The 22,140-nt window shown below is 42.4% G+C and overlaps 1 protein-coding gene across 1 annotated transcript in view; it reads right to left on the reverse strand.

Moving 5' to 3' along the window:
* Nucleotides 1-270: 270 nt before the first annotated feature.
* LOC308307406 (obg-like ATPase 1) overlaps nucleotides 271-22,140 on the reverse strand; it is a gene marked incomplete at both ends in the record, with an annotated part of 41,328 nt that continues 19,458 nt past the window's right edge. Inside the window, 7 exon segments of the mRNA XM_080752666.1 lie at nucleotides 271-372; nucleotides 2,324-2,446; nucleotides 6,364-6,460; nucleotides 7,046-7,141; nucleotides 7,143-7,184; nucleotides 18,936-19,033; nucleotides 19,360-19,440. Coding sequence (XP_080608792.1) covers nucleotides 271-372; nucleotides 2,324-2,446; nucleotides 6,364-6,460; nucleotides 7,046-7,141; nucleotides 7,143-7,184; nucleotides 18,936-19,033; nucleotides 19,360-19,440 — 639 coding nt within the window.

Here is a 22,140-nt window from a genome sequence, read left to right on the forward strand (position 1 = left end):
TTTGGAGTGGGGTCTGATCCTGATCTTAAATAGCAAAGCTGTCAGGGTTTTAGTGAACCTGTGCTTTGGTAAAGGCGCTGGAGTGGAGTGGTCGATGGGAGAGTGCAGGGCACAATACTCTGGGTCAGAAAAACAAACAGATAAAACGAGGCAGTGGGTGACTTTGGCTGGGGTGACCTGACAGAGAGCAGTCTACTGTAAATTACAAAGACAATTGATAGCCTGGCTGGCAGTACATTCCAGCATGCCAGCTGACAGGCCGCTCTCGCGTCACTTTTTCTTCGGTGCATTCGGTGCATTGAATTTGAAAAAGATAATGTCTCCGTCCTCAACGATATAGCTTCTTCCCTGTTGTCTGTACTTCCCAGCTGCCTGTAAGTTGGCAAACAGAATAAAAAATTACAGACTAAATAAATGAACAAATAAATAAGTCTTTGAAAGGTGTAGTATTAATTTGTGTAAACATTACATTCTTCTCATACATAAAGAAAACTGTCTCTCCCTTTCTTACATATACAAATATCTGTGTGTAAGTGTGTGTGTTTCCGTGCGGGTGTGTGCACACAAACACACACAAACACACGTTCCTCAAGGTCTACTTTCCCAATCACAGGGAGTAAATACACTTCTTTTTTGGCCATTTCCATCTCAGTTAATTTAATTAGTAAAGTCTTTGATTCCGATCGCATCATAGTTCTCAAGGAAACCGTTTCTATCCTATGGCAAGATGTGATTATTATTTTCTCTCACAAAATTCAAAAAAGAAATAATTGACTTGAAGTGCTAATATGGACAGGTTTATGCATTCTGGTTCTGCACAGCGCACAATTAATTAGAAAAAAAATCAATGTCCCTTTAAAGGCTCAGGAGACTATTTAATCCAAGCTCAATACCACCAGGAACACTGGTTGGAGAGAGAGACAGGGGGAAAAAAATCAATGGCTATTTGTGGTTGCCGAGTATGTATTAAACCAGACACGTCTAACTGGTTCATTTGCACTTGAAAGCAGCCATCTGGAGGAGCATGCTTGGCTTAAGCAGATATGATTACTAATAATGTGATATCCCCGTACACTGGCCCTATTCAGACAGCCTATTCCCACAACTGTCATTAAATAGTATGGGCCTTAATGCCACAGTCAGAAGCGCTCCATGTTCCTATGAGGCCCCAAAAGGGGAAAAGCTTATAAAGAGAGCATGCAGTAAGGATCTAACGCTCAGATCTCAACCTTGGATAACAATGATGCAACCTCCTGCCCCAGCATCACCGCCCCCCAGGGACCCACACATTTCACCCTCTGCTGCCAGCTTATGAAGAGAGGGGACAATATATTGGCAATGAATTAAATATTATATTAAATAATACTGTTTAAAAGGCTTATATATTTTAAAATGGTTTGAAGGATGTTGTAATGCTTCCATTTCACATTCGTGCTTTCAATGACATATTGTAGCGTTGGACTAAAAACCTGAGTGGGAAGAAGCTGTTGACAGTTTATTATATCATGTTCATATGACAGGGTCTGAAGACTCGCACTCCTGATCACACATGGCAGGTCTGAGTCAATGCCAGTTGAATTCACTTCGTTCAAAGCCACTTAAGGTTGGTTCTGCCAATTGAGGAAGTGAAACTTAATGAATTAATAAATTTCAATAAAACATGCATTTACATTTTTTTAAGTCAAATTGATGCAAAACCTGAAATATTGCCCCTGGCACAAGTGCATGGTACTGTACCTGCAGTACATAGTGTATAACTGTCTTCACAAATTCACCATGAAATCAGTTATTATATTTGACAGAGCTGGGCATGTGTAAAAGGCACAGACCAGTAACACAAAAAGGTCAAAACAAACGTTGGGAGTTAAAAAAGATATGCAAGTCACATATCTGTATCAATCATCCATGAAACAGTCCTTATTTAAAGAATTTCACACTTTATTTAACTTGTCTCCTTATATCACTGTCACATGCCCATGGTGGCTTGGGGATTTGGCAACAAAGAGCGCTATAAGCCAACTCTGCTAAATGCCTGTTGAAGTGAAGATGTACTACCTCTGAGAGACCAGGCTGAGCTATGAGCAAGACCTACCATGAGCCAGTTAAGACACAATGTGATAAAGATATGCACAGCTGGAACACAATGGCAGTGTTTAGAGCCAGAATCACTTGGCTTGTCAGGAGTGGTCCTGGAGTGTGTGCAGTAATTTCTTCCCCTGAGTAAAGGTGAAGAGCGGTTTGCAGTGGGCGCTGTGTGCTGACTGTCAGCTTCACTGATCACAGGAGACTTCCCCTCGTCTCCACTCGCACCCTGATGGCTCACCTTGACAGCGTTCTCGCTGCCTTCCTCTTTAAAATCCTGGAATTTCATTACTTCTGCCATAATGAAGCCCTTCTCAAAGTCCGTATGGATCTTCCCTGCAGCCTGTGGAGCCTTAGTTCCTTTCTGTCACAGGGAAGGGAAAGAGAGGACATGTAAGGCAAATGAATTGTTTTGGAGAAGATGGATTACAGCGAGCGAATGACACACTGTTTGATAGGGGGAACAGCGATGGGTGCATCACTAGGGGGTGTGCTGGGTCAGGGGTGTTCCTGCCTCGGTCCTGATTTCTGGATAGCTCTCCACTCGGCTGTGCCCTGCCAGGGCAGCCTGGAGTCCGATAAGGACCCGGCACTGCTATCAATGCTTTCTGATTCCCATTCCTTGGTGGTATTGATTTCTGTCCAGGCAATCTTGCCTCATTGTGGGTTGTTGCTCTGCTCTGCGATCATAACAGCAGAGCTAGTGTTGCAGTGAACAGCCAGTAGTGTATTGACCTCACTGCACCACACCTTACTTTGAGTTGCCCAAAGTTTGGCGATGCTAAAATGTATACTCAATAATGTTTTGTTGGTGTACACAGGGTGCCATAAAGTTCATCAAATATCAGAGAACAAGCTGTTTGTCATTACTCTAAAGTCTAGATTGACTTGGAACAGAGGGTTATTATTTATGTTTTTATTTTAACGTACAATTTAAATGTGCCCTTCGTCGCCATTGGGTTGACCGTGAAAAATCCAAAGTGATTTCAGACGCCAATTCAAAGAGGACAAAATAACATTTTAACAGTGTCATAAATTCTTTGTACATTCAATCCCATTTAGCACCAGAAGTCACAACTGGTGAGTGATAAAATGGGCAATTTATATGCATTGAAATAATGCTGGAGGGAAATGACAAATGACCCAAACAAGTGACACGGTCGCTCTGTATCATTATGACTCCTGCCTGTCGACCTGCTCCCTCTCTCTCTCTCTCTGCTCCGCAGCGCTGTGCTCAGGAACTGTTGAGCGGTTTTAATTATGTATATAATCAGGTTGGGGTCAACATATTTCATGCCAAAAGAATGATGTGTATTTAATGACTCCAATACATTACCATCCCCATGCAATCTCATTGACGGAGTGCTTGTGAGTTTAACTACCATTAATCAGCATCAAGGTTTGTCTATCTGGAGAAAAATAGATTAGGGGAGGGATTTTTTTTTTTTTTTTAATATGGTGCATTACAAGAGATCCACATTGTCCTAGTTAAGAACTATGCAGAGAAGGCTGATAGATAATGGTCACCTCGAGGCTGCCTAATAATGCTAAAGGACTTGGGGCCACGACATTACTGAGTGTAGTTTTTACAATGCAAGATGTATTGGCTTAATATAGTTACTCACTGATGCTTACCTGACTAAATGCCTCTCACACACAATCAAGGCTAGCTGTAATCAGTTAAGTTGAGGAGGACAACCATGTTTGTAAGTAGAGCTTTTTAAGTGTGCCGGGCGGCACTTCCTTGCATATACTGTAGCAAGAGCATTGCTCATGCTGGGACAAGTATGCCCCTAAAGACTATGATGCAACCTGAATAAAATGTAAAGTTTCCTAGCCATAAAAAACAACAGCAGTGATCTCACCTTTTCTTCTCACTCACACATTGTCTTTAAAAGCGAGAAGCTATAAAATAGTCCCCAAGGTCCCTACATAGGCAGATATACCCATTCATGAATGCGTCAGTGCATCTGTGTCGTTCTACAGCAATAAAATACATAAACTAAATATAAAATAATCAATGTTTAGGTGATTTGGATTTAGGTTGAAAATCAATACATCAATATATGGTAAAATTATTGAGCATACACATATACATACAGAATGTATGGTGGCCAAAGTACAGAATACTCTCTGTATGAGCTATTAATACTAAAGTTTAGTAAATTGGTAAAAATGTGGACATTCTTGTTTTTTCAGCTGAGCAATGAAAACAATTATTTAGTTTGACATGTACAGTACATGTATTTACAATCTGGACTGTTGATGCCTGCCTCCCAAATAATCTGGCAAACGTCAAAACACTGCAGCTCACATTTCAATGTAGCGTGTTATACAGTGTTACATACTGTAGTGTTTGTATAGTCTGTTGGGTGTTGATTGTTTTATAATGGACCACAATGGAAATGAGGCTTAATTCATTTAAATTATTGATACAGTGCTTTTAACTGTTGCCAATAAACAATTTCATCCATCTATCTTATAGTCAACTTTTTCCTACAATACCTTGTTTCAGAGTGTGATGAATGCATTGATCTACACAGTCCAGTGTCCAGACCCTGCATGTTAAACTATCAGCCATAGTCTCCCACCACAGTTCCAGAGGTTATACAGGGTTAGTTCGGCAATGGGATTCCTTCAAACTATTATTTACATTGATCTCCGAGTACATAGTAATAAATGACCCGCAGAGAGACCTGATATAACTTAAGGTTTGTGGTGAATGATTCACAAGCCAAGAGTGGAACTATTCATTCCACTCTGCTAAGATTCAGACAGTCTGTCCTGGAGATGAAATCCAACTAAGATTTATTAATCCGAAAGAGGGATGAAAAATGTAATAGCTGACACTGTGTACTTTAATAAAGTGTTGATCTGCTCTGATATTAGCAACTCTACCAAGTATCCAGAATCAAGAGTGTTTATTTGTCACTGCTCATGATACAGGTACAAACAGAAAAATGCTGTGGCAAGGTCGGCATGACTGTGCTAACAAGAACAGTAATACTGGATGTAATAGCAAGAAAAGTAATAAATAATGTGTAATAAGACATAACCATCATTTTCATGTACTGTATTTACCAGTGAATACATCTTACCACTTGAACCCTGGCATTTATAGTCATGTCATTATTGGCAAATCTCTCTTAAGTTTCTTATTTGTTATTTTTCTTTCAATAGAAATGGTTAACAGGAATATGACAATAAATGTAACAGCTTTTGTGTGTGTTTCTTTTTTTATTTTTGTCCTGTGTAATTAGTGTTGCCATAACACTGATTACAAAGATGCAGAAAAAGAATGTAACAAGCCATTGATTCTATACTGACTTCAGGACATAAAGCCATGATATGAATAACACACATGGTGCAAGTCAAAGCCCAAAGGTTTCAAAAAGTTTCAAATGAATTTCTCTTCCCTTCATTTCTTTCTTTCTTTTTTTTCTACTTCTCTCTGTCTATCTGAGCCATCCCTGTAGAACTCCCATGTGAACAATAGCAGTACGCCAGACAACATCTGTATCGATGTAAATCCTGCGATCCTGTTGCACAAAGCCCTCGGCGGGCCGGGCTCAGTAAACTGAGACACACAGGGAGGTGGAGCCCCCAGCAAGGCCCACAAACGGTCAAATGAAAAGCGACATCAATTTTGGCACAGACAGCCCCCGTCACACAGATTAGGCAGGCACAATGCACAGGCCCCTTATCTCTGGCGGCAGGAGGAGGGCAGGCAGATCTGCGCAGGATGGAAACATTCTCATGGACGTAATGGGCAAAATCAATTGTTGCCCTCCTCAATCAATGTACCCCCACTTTCACTGTTCAGCAGCTCACCAGTAATTGAAGTTATCCTTGGCCTGTAATGACTAGCTAAGGCACAACCATGACAAAGTTGAAAGTGTGTGATATCAGTGAGGGTGCCAGCAGGGTGGAACGCTGAGCATGTATGTGTGTACATGTGTCTGTGCGTTTGTGCATGTGCGTTTGTGCATGGGTGTGTGTGCATGTGTGTGTGTGTGTGTGTGTGTGCGTGTGTGTGTGTGTGTGTGTGTGTGTGTGTGTGTGTGTGTGTGTGTGTGTGTGTGTGTGTGTGGGCGCACATATATGGGTGTGTAAGTGTGTGTGAGTGTGAGTGTGAGTGTGAGTGTGTGTGTGTGTGTGTGTGTGTGTGTGTGTGTGTGTGTGTGTGTAGGCACATGTGCGCACACGTGTATGTGTATGTGTACGTGTGTGTGTGTGTGTGTGCGTGTGAGAGAGAATGTACAACCAGCGGTTGGTCCTTACCCGAATGGTCCATGCTCGGACCTCATCCGGTCCAGCAGTGAAGAAGTATTCAAGCTGAAGAGTTGAGTAGCCAGTCTTAATGATCTTGGACAAGATACTGGTGGAAGGAGGAAGACACAGGTATAGGAAATTCAGTTTATCCTAAATTAATCCTAAATTAAAGTAAGATTTAAGAAATTCTTTATCAGTATAATTATTCATAGTCCAAGTTCAGCTCGGTGGCGAGGCCCCATTCATTCCAATATAAACTCATTAAATTAATAAGATGGGTCACTTCGTTTCGCATAGGACATTCAACTCTCCAATGAGTCCTTTTGATTAATTGGAAAGCTTACGGACTCATTTAGCACTTTTACGAATTCAACCCAACGCCTCGCTCTGTGCCTAGAGAGAAAGAAAAAAAATCTGCTGTCACAATTTCTTTCTCTCCATAGAGGTTTTCACATGAGAACAATAAACCCAAAATGCCCAAGTTATAATTATACCTGCAGATGACAGATGACAGTTAAAAACTTAATTTAGAGGAAAACCCTTTGACTGAGTTGTTCCGTAAAGAGAGGGATCCTTTGCTTTATAATGGTAATTACTCTGCCATTTATTATTCTATCAGCACATGCAATTAAAGGAGTGCGTGGAGGACACAGTTGATAATAAAGTGCGGGGAGACTGAATGCTAATTAACCTCTGCGTCTTGTGCTCTGTGCAGTACTTGTGACTCTCCTCTTCACTCAGGTCCTGTAGATGGCTCTCCAGGCCTCCGCTGAAGGGGATGACCACGGCCGGGGTCGTGACAATCCACCCACTCCTTGATTTTCACCAACCTGGCAACACAGCAGCAGCCACACAGCCTTTTAGAGAACTTGACTGACATACGAAGTGTTATCTCTTGGGCTGATGCATATTCATGAGAGCAGCGGAACATATGAATGTTTACTGCACCGTTAACAGGAGATTGCTCTTCAAAGGTTGGTATTTCGTTTATGAAAAGTTTCACTTTCTCACTAGTGTTCTCTTTAGGTATAAGCTTTCCAGCTAAGAATGATTTCATATATTGTAATAATACATGCATTTACAAACTATTACAAATAAATATTCTGGGGCACCTGATAGCACGTGGTTTAATGCATGCTCTAAATCCTGACAGTGAGTCCTTGGTTCGACACCAGGCCAGGCCAGGCCAGCCAAAGACATTATCGATAGTTCTCATGATTTCATCATTGTAGAGGTTATTCTGCACAGTAAATAGCCTCACCGATACCATAACAAACAATCCGGATTTTCTATTTCTGACAGCTAGTCTCCAGCCAAACGATTACCCTGGGGCCAAAAGGAAGTGCAAATAAAATTACACAATACGTGTAATTTTCCCACTTATAAATGTCTTTCCCATAGCCCTTTGAGCTTTTTTTTCCTTTTCTTTTAAACTTTTTTTCTTTTTTTCCTTGCAATCCAGCAGGACACCTGACATTGTAGGACAAAGATATCCTCACAGTTAATGGTAACTCTCAGTCAGAACAATATAAGGGGGTCAGGGCAATTATGAGATTAGCCCCACACGCTTTCAGGCCGGGATTGGACCATTCTCAAAGAACAGCGTTGCACAAATCCATTTTCACACGGCAGGCCTGACCGAGCTCCCAGGCTGGATTGATTCTAAAGGGTCCCTGTCATTATCCAGGTAATCCTGGTTTCCTATTTAAAGTCCATAAGAAATCAAAGACTGGGAGGTACCTCAATACCACATCTCCTCCAATAACAATGTCATGGCTTCATCACCTTCAACACCACAAACCTACGTCTTGAAAATTATTGTCAATATGTAATATTAGACAGGGAAAGACTCTTTAAGCAAATGCCATTTTTACTTGTACAGGTCTGGATGCCTCTCCCAGCATAAACTTGAATTATAATACTATGGTGTAAACCAAGTGCTTCATAAGACATGGAGTTTCGGTATTTTCAGTAAACAACTATTAAGGATCATAATCTAATATTTCCCATTCTGTTAGTCGTATACATGCAGAGCTGAGGCAGCTGCAATACACTTCTTGCCACATCTCATAATCTCACAAAGGACAAAAAATTAGAATAATAAAAAAACAGAGAAAAATCAAATACATTTAGTCAAAACGGAGAACTTGAAAGCGGACGAGATAACTGGCTCTCCAAGAGGGGAAAAGAATCCAATCTGAGATAATAACAGCTGTAGTTTGTCACTTTTAGGAGCATAGCTGTCTATTCGGTGGCATGTTATTTGCATTCCTCAGGTATCGCGTTCTCTACAGGCGGCTGAATAATGATTCACAAATCACTCTCCCCACACCAGTCAAGGGCTGTGATCCTGTGAATAGACCATTGTACCTGAGACTGTAATTGGTGAAGACTTGACAGAGCTGAGCCGAGCCAGCCAAGTAACAAAGAGGCTCTTGGTAGAAGGCTGAGGAATGATTTTAATAATGTGAAGGCGAGATGGAGAACGTGAGCAGTAAATGAGCATGGGGGTCTCCAGGTCCTTGCACTGAGTGACACAGGACCAGACAAACACCTTGCCAGAGGAACATGATACACCCCCTTCCCTCAACTCCGGAAACAAAGCACTGTCAATTAAGAGCTTTGATGCTCCGTCAACATGACTTCCAAAACCAATTCAGTTAGGCCTCACTACTGTCTAGTCATGCCACTTTGCAATTTGTATTTATACCTCTTCCAATTATGTGTATGAAATTGTGAGTGGGAACATAGAATTACATAAAGTGTAAAACCTACTGCAGACGTATTTATTTATTTATTCATCTTTACATCATAGCAATGCATGAATTCCTGAATAATGAATTGGAACCGTTATTGAGCAGGTCCTTGTTTGGGCTTTAATAAGGAGGCATTGTGCCCCAGAGTCCCACCAAAAATCTGATCTAGACTCACTCTATGATGTCAGAAATGTATGCATTGTACACAGTAAAATCTTCAATGTCAATTTGTGTGTAAACAAATATTTAAGAGTTAAATTATTTAAATTCTTAATTAAAAAGACATTACATTTGACTGTGTATATACAGTATAATATAAACTAGCTCTAATATCCAATTTGCTGTTATTTTTATGTAAGATCATCTGCATTATACTGTATGAGATAACCTGACATTATTGATTCTAATTTGTGTAATTTACAGCATAAAAAAAGGATATTTAAAGTATGAGTAACAGAAAATCCACACGCCTCGCGTGCGTGTGTGTGCACACGTGCATGCATACGCGTGTCTTGTCACTCTTCCATTATGTCCCAGCATCAAGTGCCATCTCTCACCGCTCTGTTAATAGAAAGATTCAGCACTTTCTGGTCTACATATTCTTCTCTGAACAAATGATGCCTGAAATTTTTATTCTTTTTGTAATGGAATTCCAATGGCCTTTGCTGCAAATCTAGTGGAAATTCTTGCATATCAAGTGGGAAAAATTAAATGTTAACCACGTTTTAATGTGATTAAGGGTGACAGGGACATTATTTCTGCTAATCATTCACCAGCTTAAAAGGCTCAAACAAGACAGAGGAACAAGCCATGTTTGTGCTGCTTTTTGCTGGTCTCAATTCAGGAAGGAAAGAATATTTCAAAACCAAATAAAAGTAGCAATTTCTTTTAAAGCATGTCGTTACCCAACATTTACACATTTAAGAGTAATTACTAAGGGTATTCTAAAATGAGCGGAAGCTATAGATGCATTAGTCTGTTTCAATCACTACTCAACCTGTTTATTTTACCACCAGAAAAAACAGCTTTAGAGAGCAGCTTGTAAGATTTTACGCCTACAGCACTTATCATAAGTCCAATTAAAAGCACAATATATGGGGGAATAATGACAACCGATCAAAAACAAAGGGAGCTTCCACAACAGAGTGGGTTTGAATGGAGCTGTCCCACAGGGGCCACCCTCTGGGGCTTGTCTATTTGTCTTTTTTTGTGTGGGAATCCTGAAGGGGGAATAATTCCTGTGTTTCCGCATGCCTGGGGCTACCCTAGGCTTTTTTTTTCTTTTCTTTTTTTTTTACAGAGCTTTGATCTGCTTAAACGACTCCGGTGGAGGAAACAATGGGAGTTCCAGAAGTACAGGTGCAGATACCTGAGCCAATGACCTGGGCCTGCCACTGCCGCGTATTCATACAGGCGAGGCTTTATCGTCGGTACTTAGCCAGGTAAGCCTATAAAAGCTGTTGGACAAAAACAGCCCAGCGCCTCCACTCTGAGCTCCTCCTTTCAGATGCAATTGAATGCCGACAGGCCCAAGGAGTAATCCACTACCAGCTCTCCCAAATTCATTACTGACCCGCCCACTGGTGGACAGGCAGCCAAAATAACCGGCTCAGCACCTGAACTGGGTTATATCAGCCCCCGTGTGACGGAGCATCGGCCCGGCCTGCAACGCTAGTAGGCACCGAGTCGTCCAGTAATAAACCTGGGGGTTTGCTTGTGTGTCCCCTCACAGTCGCTGTGGCACACAGCATCCTGACCCCCTCCCCTCCCCTCCCCTTCCTCGAAGGAAAGGGGACAGAAACGAGAGGTATGAGCTCATGGTGGCTTTTGAGGCTGGGAAGTCAGGGGCTCTGTGGGACGCTTTTCATCCTCCCAGTGGTGAGGCTCCTGAGAGGACATGAGTGCAGACGCTCTCTGCTCCCTGCGGCCACTGCCGGATAGAAAGGCATCGCACACAGCAGCCTCTCTAGACAGAGGCAGCAACTATGCACACACACACACACACACACACACACACACACACACACACACACACACACACACACACACACACACACACACACGAACAAATGAATGAATGAACGACATGCACGCTCTCTCTAGCACGCAGAGAGGTACACACTATCGTGCGCAGGCATGCACATGCAGACACGGACAGGCACACGCATTTGTAGACACATACTAGACCCAGAAATTCACAAGTGCCTCTGTGAACACAAACACACATGCACGAATGCACGAATGCACGCACGCACGCACGCACGCACGCACGCACGCACTACTGCCAATATTGTGAACTTCTTTCACTCTTCAGAGCAGGCAGGAGCAGTGGGAAACAAAAGCCAGTGCAGTCACAATGGGAGCAGCTTTAATTAAGTGCATCATGGTGCATACTCTCTCAAACACACCACAAGGACACGCTAGCAGGCCTTTTTCTTTAACAACTTTCTTTGTCTCCTGGTGCACCCACTACTTTTCCAAAGACAGAATCCTTGACACGAACTCAAATCTGTGTTGATTTGGCACATGATGGACGTAATAATTCCCACTTTTGTCATCATGGCAACAGCAGAGGACACATCATCCGAGTAGTCCTAGTTTAACCACTTAAGTCCTATATACCTCCTACTATCTTAGGACACAGCAAAAATAGCTGATCTACAGGCTCACATGACACTTTGTGAGCTTGTTGAGCTGCTATTTTAGCTATTTCTGTCACTCAAATAATACTAATACTAATTAAAAAGGGTGTTTAAGTATTGTTCAGGAAAAGGAAAAAAGACGAGGAAAAGAAAGCGAGAAGACAATCATCGGGAATCAAAACGGCAATCCCCCAGATTGATCACCCAAAATAATTCTCTATATGGGGTGTGTGTGTGTGTGTGTGTGTGTGTGTGTGTGTGTGTGTGTGTGTGTGTGTGTGTGTGTGTGACAGAGAGAGAGAGGGGGGGGGGGGGAGTCATCAAGATGTGACAATTGTGACAAGAGCAGGCAAAGTGTAGCGCAGCAGAATGCCGCATGGAATTCTCCATCTCTCCTTTTTGCCAGGATGACAGCTTAATGTCTACCACATGCAATATTTATTCTCATCGTGTGTCAGACTGTCTAGCTGTCCAACGGAGTACAAAGAATGTCACTTATTAGAATAAAAGCAGCAGGAAGGTAATCAAGGACATATGTAACATCAGCCAATCATGCCCACTCCCCACCCCAATGCAATCCCGCATCCTTGCACCCATTCACAACAATTCAACAAGCTTTCAGGGGCTGTATGTAGGCACAACTAAATGTATTTATTTATCTCATTAGAGCTGGCAGGCTGCAGGACACGTGCAACATGACACTTGTGACATGTGCATTTTTTATAACAACCTGACCACAAAGATAACAAACAGCCCAACTCAACACAGCCAATACTATCAAAACGTGTCATTAGCCAGACTTGAAACTCTGATAGTTGTTTTTGTTCGGGATGCTCCACTTGTGCACCTGATAAAACTGAATATATATAAACAAGGGGTAAATCCTTCCCACAGCTGGCCCGAATCCCTCTCTTTCTCACCGTTCCTGTCTCCATCAGAATTAAGCAGAAATGCAGAAATATAATCTTTAAAAAAAAATGTGAGCGGTGCTAGCCGCTCCACTACGTGACTTTGTGTGTATGTCCATGTGGGGATAATAAGTATTTGATTTCTCCATTTCCTAGAATGGAGAAAATTTCAGAATGGCGAGCTCTGCAATTTTCCATTTTCTGTTTGGATAATATAATGGATTTGAGGATTACATATCACAATATGTAATATAAATAGGTATGACAGAATTCTTCAGGAACAGTATTTTCTAGTGTGAACTGAGCTCCACTCACTTCACACTGGTGTGATTTCTTCTGTACTTAAAATATCAAACTGGAAGCTGCACAGAGAAACAATTGTCTTGGCTTTATTTGATCCTGTATGAATTTTGAATAAATAAATATAAATCTGACCATTATATGTTGAACATTAGCATCCTGCAACTGGCGGTGTAACAGGTCATCATCCTTATCACATCAACAAAGCTTTTGGGGAACAAAATACTATCTTGCAGGATCATTATAGTTATGGAGCAACAAAAGGCATCTGCTTTGGTATTTATGATAAAGAAAAGGCGACACTCCTAAGTCAGGGTCAGGGTCAGAACACAGCAAAGCCATAGAGGCTGTGTCACATCCCCTACGGAATCCACATAGTGACATGATGACGTGTGACATGTCAACCGCATCCTTTCATTACCTGGACTGGGGGACAGTCAATAACGAGACTAGTGATCCAACAGGACTTTATTAGCGACATCTGGTTCAGTTTTACTAGTATACAGCCTCTCCTGTTGTTCTGGCTTGCTGAACATCTAGCTACAGGCTTCCATTAGGATGGGCTGTGGGCAGCAGGAAGCATGTCTTTCCATGGGAAAGTGTTCCTCAGGATCCCACACTACACTACACAAGAGGAGAGTGGACGAGCAGCGGGCGATTGTATATCTACTGTACCCATATGGCTTTGAAAGGCAAACCGTGACTCCCTAGACGGCAGTTCCTAAAGAACTTGCATGGAGCCAGTGGTTTTAAACTCAATAAAGTTTCAGTTGTGTTTATGGGAATTATGGTTTGGAGTAGAGCAGAAGAGAGCTGCAGCGAATGCTTTCATGAAAGGGTTCCCAGCGAATCATAATAGGCCCTTCCCCCCCTGAGCGGGTCTACTGTCCCTCAAGGGGCACGCAGACATGGAGGCCAGGACGTTTATCCAAATGATCAAATATGAAAGAAAATAAATATATTAAATTATGTATTAACACATAATTCACATAATTTCTTAAAAAAAAGAAAAGAAAAAAAAAACGGTGAAATAGAAGTAGCTATTGAAGCCGAGCAAATCTAATCATAATGTGGATAAGAATGTTAAATACTTTTCTGAAAGAGGGGGAAATCATAATTTTGTCCTGCAGGTGGTGGGTCTTCTGCTCTGCATTGACTCCATTCTGGAATACCTACAGAATGGTACACGTTTGCTAAAGCTCCTTCTACAGGCCAACTAAAGTACTGGCAAACAGAGTCTCACATTTCATTATTTTCCATTTTTTGCCTCAGTTGGAAGTACCCAACGAGATGTGCTCAAACCAAACACTAACAGTGCTGTCTTGTAGAATTGCCAGCAAACCCATAAGATCATAGAGCTCTACGAGAGTCAACCAGAAACAAATGTGGCAGGAGATCTTCCCAAATTAGCCCATCCCAGACACATTTAGTAGGATTAATTGAGGGTGAAAATTTTACGACAGTTTTTCTCAGAAGTGTTCAGAGAAAAGAAATGAATCTTTGCACTGGCTGGGAAAGTAACTGTGGTCTGTAATTGGTTCAAGGAATCTTGTAAGCTTTCAGCCTAAATCTAAAGACAAGACAATATGCAAATAACATAACATACATAATATATCGAATGTATTGAGAGACACGTCACGTTTAAGCTAACATTCTAGGCATATGGTAGATAGTCATAGATATACAGACAGACAGACAGACGCACGCACACATGCTCTCTCTCTCTCACACACACACACACACACACACACACACACACACACACACACACACACACACACACACACACACACACACACACACACACACACACACACACACACACACACACACACAGTTAATAAAAGCTACAGCACATGCAAGGTATCCAGGTGTTCCTACAGTACACTCACTGGAAGAAGAGACTGGTAGAGGCACTCATAGACAGGTCACGCTTACCGGTTTCCTTAAAGGTCAACACACCTACTTAAGAGGCTCCAATTTACTTTTAAAGCACATTATCAAAGGAAAGGGGAAAAAACAACTTCCCTGCAAATCAGGAGGATTGTCTGGCATGTCTGTTGCATTTGCAAAACGTGCCTGCTCTTAGTTCTCTGGTGAGGACGGGAAGGAATGACATTATTTGATATCACAACTGATAATAATGTATTAAAAAGTTTATAAAAACAGAGGACATCAGCTTGTAAAATTGCCTATTTCCCCCGTGACAAGTTAAAACACGCAAACACACAAGGCGAACGGCATCCACCGCATCATCATCAGTGGTGGCGTAATGAATGATCCTCTCCCAAACTCACACAGCAACTATGCGGCACAGACCAAAAGTCTTCAAGGCAGCCTACTGACGCCGAGCGAGTGAGAGAGAGTGAGAGAGAGAGAGAGAGAGAGAGAGAGAGAGAGAGAGAGAGAGAGAGAGAGAGAGAGAGAGAGAGAGAGAGAGAGAGAGGAGAAAGCCTCTTGATAGACTCTTGTAGATGCCATTCCCTATCACGCAATGCCTCTCAGTCATAAACACATGACAAACGCGGCCTTAATCATTTTTTACGAGCGGGGATGTGCAGGGGGGCAGCGCATGGCTGGAGGGGCAGAGGGGAGCAGTGAGCAGCAGGCGGCCTCCTCTGCACAGAGGAGAGGGCCGTGCGGTAAAGTCTCCTCTGGAACATCACTCGGCCAGCGTGCCTTTGATCTCCACACCGCAATTACGCCAGCATCCAAATGAGCATGGAGTCGCCTCCGACGCAGACTTCAAACATGCACATGGACGCATTCTCATACACGTACACGGCACTGTATATGGATTGGAGCCATGTGCTCCTCTCAACAGTAAATGATGTACTGTCTCCAGCAGTGAACCTGGGGATGAAAGGAGGCCCTGGTCCTGCTCTGATCCCTCCATTAATGATGGCTTGCTAAACCCCAATACTGCGCATTCTTGTTTAAACGAGGTCAACTTGGTATGTAGTGGCGCCTGCACTCTAAACAGGAGGGTACACACAATGGACATCTTTTTGTTTTGAGACTTCAGTTTGATGAGGCTCCTGATATCAACTGTGCCTGATAAGGTTAGAGCAGGGTCTCTCAAACCCTTTCAGCTTGAGACCCAAATGAGAAATCCTGTGTCTTCCTGCGACCCAAACTTACAAAATATATTTATGGATTTGTGGATCTGCTACTTTTGCAGAAACTAGCCCTTACCCGTTCAAAGATATGAGCTCCAAAATGATGTGCAGTGTGTGGGTTATGGGATGTGCACTGTGCACACAGTATATGAGGGATGGAAAGTAACTTTAACTGGTGCTTGCATGATGTAGGAGCATCAATGTAAGAAACCCGTTTCGTTTATGGCTACAGAGATACTGTCCCCCCCCAGCCCGCCCGCCCGCCCGCCCACCCGCCTGCACACACACCCGCCTGCCTGCACACACACACACACACACACACACACACACACACACACACACACACACACACACACACACACACACACACACACACACACACACACACACACACACAGAGAGAGCTGGTTAAACATGTTGCCTCATGCTAGATGCAGAATAGATTAGCCTCAAGCTAGATGCAGAATAGATAGTAGATACACCATAAAAATGCTAATATACAGCATACGATTTGTGAAAGTGACAAACGGGCTTCACAGTTATGTTAGGTGTGTTCATATGCTAATTGTGATGCGATTTCAGATCAATTGCTCCAGCCACTGAGGAGAAACGCTGTTTCAGACAGACAGACAGACAGACAGACAGACAGACAGACAGACAGACAGACACTCACTCACTCACTCACTCAGACAGACATTCGCAAAATTATAGTATAGATGTCAGCTATTATGACATGCCCAGATAGGGATGCTAGCGTTCCTGTGGTTAAGTTGGAAGCAACAAATGGCTAGCCTAAAATTGCTGATATGAAGTGCAAGGCATTGCATTTGCAACCATAGGACTGTACTGTGAAAAATACTGAGCCCGCAAAACAACCCGGGAAAGTATACTCAACGATACAGATGAAACTGCCGCACTTGCCTCACTTCTCGTCTTTGTTCCCTCTGCACATTAAAAGCTGAGATTGCAATTTGTCTTGCTGTTTGCTTTGAATAGCCCTTAACCATATCATCATCTCAACTGTGCTGCAGGAAAAACACGGGAGCATGGCGACAGCAAAATGGCAAGTCTGGCGTCTCTGCTGCAGACTAGCTGCCATTAGGGCTGAGAGCAGCATTTATTGTACAATTAGGGGCAGTCAGATCTACCTGTAATCATCTCCATACAGGTGTGAGCTCCTCTCTGGACAAGGGAAGTGACTCATCACTTGTCAAACGTCAACACTTTGATGTCAGCATTGTTTGACACAGGGCCCTCAGGGCACCTGGGCACTACTGTTTAAAACGCTCTCTAGATTTATTGCGTTTCGTACAGCTGAAAAAAGGAGGGGAAAGAAACACGCAAAAGAAAAAAAAGAAACTTCCTGCCAATGACTGATGCTCCACATGTCATGAATCATTTGATTTATGAGTTCTCTTCTTGAGATATTCCTCCTCCCTCTCAGTCTGACAGTCATACTTTCATGTCAGGAACATTTTAACAGTCAAAGGTAAACAACTGCCCTTTTAATACAATGCCGGCAAGTAAATTGGTGAAAAACAAATGCCGGAAGAACTGTTTGACATCGAAAACCCTCGAGGGCAATTGGAAAAGTGTGACAACAATCCACAAGATTTTTGTTATTTACGAAACGGCTGTAGATAAATATGCCTTTCAGATGTTATAATGGATGCCTCGCACCCATCTTCTAGATTTGCTCCGACTTCGGCCAGATCAGAGCATTACTCATGCTAAACAGCTGCTCATGAAGAAATATCACATTCTTGTACAACATAATGCCACAGATCTGGAGGGCGGGGGATAAGTATCATTTGGAGCATGCAATGTCATTAGTGACCAGTTTAGCGCTTATGAATAAGTGTGCTCCTGGAGAAAAAAAAAAACATCCCCATCTCGCCATACAAGCATTGAACAGTAAATCATGTATCAGGAATAAGCACATTTTAATGATCTCTGTGACATAAGGACTGCTATTGGAATCTATGTGGATTCTGTCTGGAGCAGACAGTGTAGCCTGTAAAGCATGCTGTTAATATTCTCAGCCCCTGGGCCAACGTTTGAAGCCAGAGTTCTCTTCAGACCAAACCAAACAAGTAAAGCAATTTTAGACATCACAATATTTAAAGACTACTATCCCTGTGATTTATAGGCCTCCCCCACATGATATTAATTACTTTTTTGGCTTCGGGGTCGGAGTGTTTATTTATTTATTTATCTATTTTGTCATTTAAAGCCTTCACCCTCTTTGATTTCATATGGAAATGAGATTTTCTTTTTTTCTTTTTGATGGAAAATGGAGACCATATGCCAAGAAGTGCTTAATGAAGTGCAGAGTTCGGGGGCTGGCTAGGGTTTGGCTAGGGATGTTGTGTTAGGATATTGCTTAGTGCCACCTCCAGGCAGATCCTCTTGCATAGACACAGCCATTTAGCCAGCAGGAGACAGGAGTCAGTGCACCACTCTTGGATATAGAGTACATTTTCCATATCCTTGCACTACAACGCAAGCACAGGCGCACACACACACACACACACACACACACACACACACACACACACACGCACGCACGCACAAACACACACATACTGTACACACACACACACACACACACACACACACACACACACACACACACACACACACACACACACACACACACACACACACACACGTCACGCACGCATGTTTGTTATTGCTAATAAGCGGATATTCAGAAATACTCAGTCAAAGGTTTAGGGGATTAGCATCACTGCAAAAATACATACAGAAAACAAAGGAAGGCTTGGTGATCTGCAGAACATGAGAAGGGGCAAGCAGTGATTTGTCTGGCTTAAGCCCTTCTCCTAAAGCCCTTACCATTTGTTCTTTCTCCTGATGTAGTCTCTCCCCGAGAGGTTAACGAGGTACATCATAGGTTTGGACGTCAAAAATAAGTATTTGTTCAAGACTTCGATCTGTGACAGAGAGAAGGCAAATACTAAGGACCCAAACTTTCCAAAGTAGCCTTTGAGGACCATGCACAGAGAGATAAGTGAGGACAAATCAAATTAGGGTCTGGTGCTCCGCAGGGAGCGCCAAGATCAGCATGGACACATGTCATTAGTTTGATAAAAAAAAGAAATAAAATTTCAAAACACCACAAAAAGAGACAGCATGCATGTTAACTTTCTATTTGCATAGAACACCCTTAAAAATACAGCAGCTGGACTTTCAAGCCAGATGAAAAGATTTAACACGATAAATCACATTAACAAATTTGAGTGTAACATCAAAGGCTCACCTCCTTGTCGTTCCAATCGTGATAGTAGCGGACGTGTTTCTTTTCATCCACAACCCAGCTCTTGATTTTGCACATTACGTCCTGTTTGGGATTAAAAGAGAATGAACAAGAAGCCATTAAAGGAGATGAAAAAGAATATAAACCCAGCAGGGTATGGGGTAATTATTTCCTAAATGCATGGCATCCTGATGCCAAAATGAACAATGGCTGCGCTCGCATTCAAGCAGGAGGACAGGTCCGGCTTTGACAGGGATGGCATGTGCACACGGGCCCCTTCCCTCCTTTAAATCATGACTAAATGCCTTCTGGGGAGCCTCACTTAGACTCATTGTTATGTACACTGATATTCCATAGGGACTGTCTGATGAATAGGATAGCAAGAGGGCAAAATTGGAAAAAGAGCAGGGAACTAATTGCAAGTTGGTTAGTTATGAGTAAATTATTAGCTCTTCCTCAGGCACTCTCTGCTGAATGCAGTCATATTGAATATGCACTTGTAAAGTGCTAATTATGCATGTTCCTTCTGGAGGAAATATTTGGCATTTCCACCTATATGTTTGCTATATTCATTACTGAGGTAGTAGAGGATGATGGAGACTGCAGGCAGGACTGGGTCTTGACAAGATCTGGGAAGTGGAATCGGGTGGGGAAAATGGGAGGGAGGCGGTTATAAAAATTTGTAATAAAGAAATTGAGCCTATTATTGTTGATCCAGCCCCACAGAAATTAGCAGAACACATTCTTTTTTGTTCATGTCAACTTAACCTCCCCCTTCATATAAAAACTACCCCACCCCACCCCACCCGCTACACTCCCCCTACCACCTCTTTCCTCCCCAAACCCTTGCAGCACTTCACAATCACACTCCCTTTTGAAAGAACTGAGGGGGAAAGAGAGGGAGAAAAAAAGGGGAAAAAATCCTGCCAGAGCCTCAATTACACAATGGCAGAAAAAGCTCCACACACTGACCCCCAGCCAGCTGCATTCACTCTCTGCACATCTTTCTCCGCAGGAATTCTAAAGGCCTTTTAGTCAGGCAGCCAGAGTGCAGCCAGCGGGGGACAGCACAGGAAGAGCGGCGCACACTCCGCCCGCGCCGGCCCAAGTCCTCACAGAGAGATTAATCATCTGTGAAATGGAAACAGCAAACGGCCAGTGACACAGGCCGAACCCGCTCCAGGTTTCCCTCATCAGCTCGCAGCCGCCGTGCAGCGCTCCTCTAACAGGCAGGTGTTAATAAAAGGCATATAGGTCCGACAGGGGTCAAACACATACGCCTGCCACCATGAAACGCCGCTGGTGGGCTCGCTTCTTATTATTGTTTGGTAAGGAATGGGATTTCTTTTTTCCCCTGCTTTTTTGGGGGGTTGGGGGGGGGAGGGGGGGTCAAACAGACAAAAGCAATGAAATATTGTCTGTGTACTCACAGTGCTAGCAACATGTATTTGTATTGTTATAACAATACAGTGATGTACAGTGCTATGAGCCCGTTGCCTGTAAACATGGCGTATTTAAGCCTATATTGAGACTCATTCACGCCATTCACAATAAACCTTTGCTGTGTGCTCTGAATGGAACAGGATCCATATAACTGCATCCACAAAAACCCATGTTAGGCTTTAAACCCTATCATTAGCAGGTTACAAAACACAATGCCTTGTGTCGGGAACACATGTGTGATGTACTGAACTTCATTTAAAACACACAGGAACAATACTGGAATTCCCCTCTCAACACATGCTATGTTTCTTTTTTTTCTTTTTTCACTTGGTAAAAGCAATGCATGTTAATTATTCTAAGCTGCTTGCATTTGTCTGCTAGTAATGAACTCTTTGAAAGTTGTGCTGAAACCACCCAGTGGTTGCAGCAGAAAAAAGAAGAAGAAGAAAAATAGAACTTGATGTGGATTTGTTCCTGGGTGTTAAATTCCCATTAGAGCAGAGCTATGGGCCAGATTTCACCCTCCAAAAAAACATTTCCATCACTGAAAAGATATACCAATATTAGCTAAGTCATAACATGTTAACTTTTTCTGTTGAACAAAATTTCACCGGTACATCTTTCACAAAGCCATTCACATCAACTTCATTGTTATGGTCACTATGCCAAAATTATGTAGGCACCGGGAATGTAAATATGTATTTTGCAGTTAATAAATAAACGTTTCTGACAACGATGAGCTGTTGCTTTCCTAAATATATTTGGGCTTTAGGACCCTGCAGCATTTGTTTTTCAGTGCTCCTTCTGTGCTGTAATGACAATGGTGCAACAAAGGTTGTCGCTAAAAACAGACTACTAAAATGAATATTACACAGTATGCCTTTAATGCATTTAAAAATTATAATAGTTTTGAGATCACTGGCTTATTACAAGTCTTACTGCGAATCTCTGAAACTAAATAAACCATATCATAAATAACCTGTTCCAAAATCAATATGCACACTTGTCACAAATTGTGACAAGTGTGCAAGAGTGAGCTAATGGATATCTGGTAATTGAAACAGATTGTGGCTCACAATCTGTTTCAATTGCCAGATCCCATTAGCTCTTGATGGAATTTTAATCATTTTTATCCAAATAAACTAAAGCTACTCCATGACTTACACTAAGGAGGGGGCTAAACCTCCTTGAAGACAGTTCCATAATAGGTTAACTTATGCTGTTTGTTATATGTTTTGCCCTAAGCACCTTTGTCCTGATCCTATGTCAGAACTGATTCTCGACTGTTTTGGACTTGGTCCGGTTACATTTTACGGCGTTCACCAATTTCAAATATCATTG

Source organism: Nannobrachium achirus (genome assembly GCF_963921795.1).
Source record: "Nannobrachium achirus genome assembly, chromosome: 22".
Classification (NCBI taxonomy): domain Eukaryota; kingdom Metazoa; phylum Chordata; class Actinopteri; order Myctophiformes; family Myctophidae; genus Nannobrachium; species Nannobrachium achirus.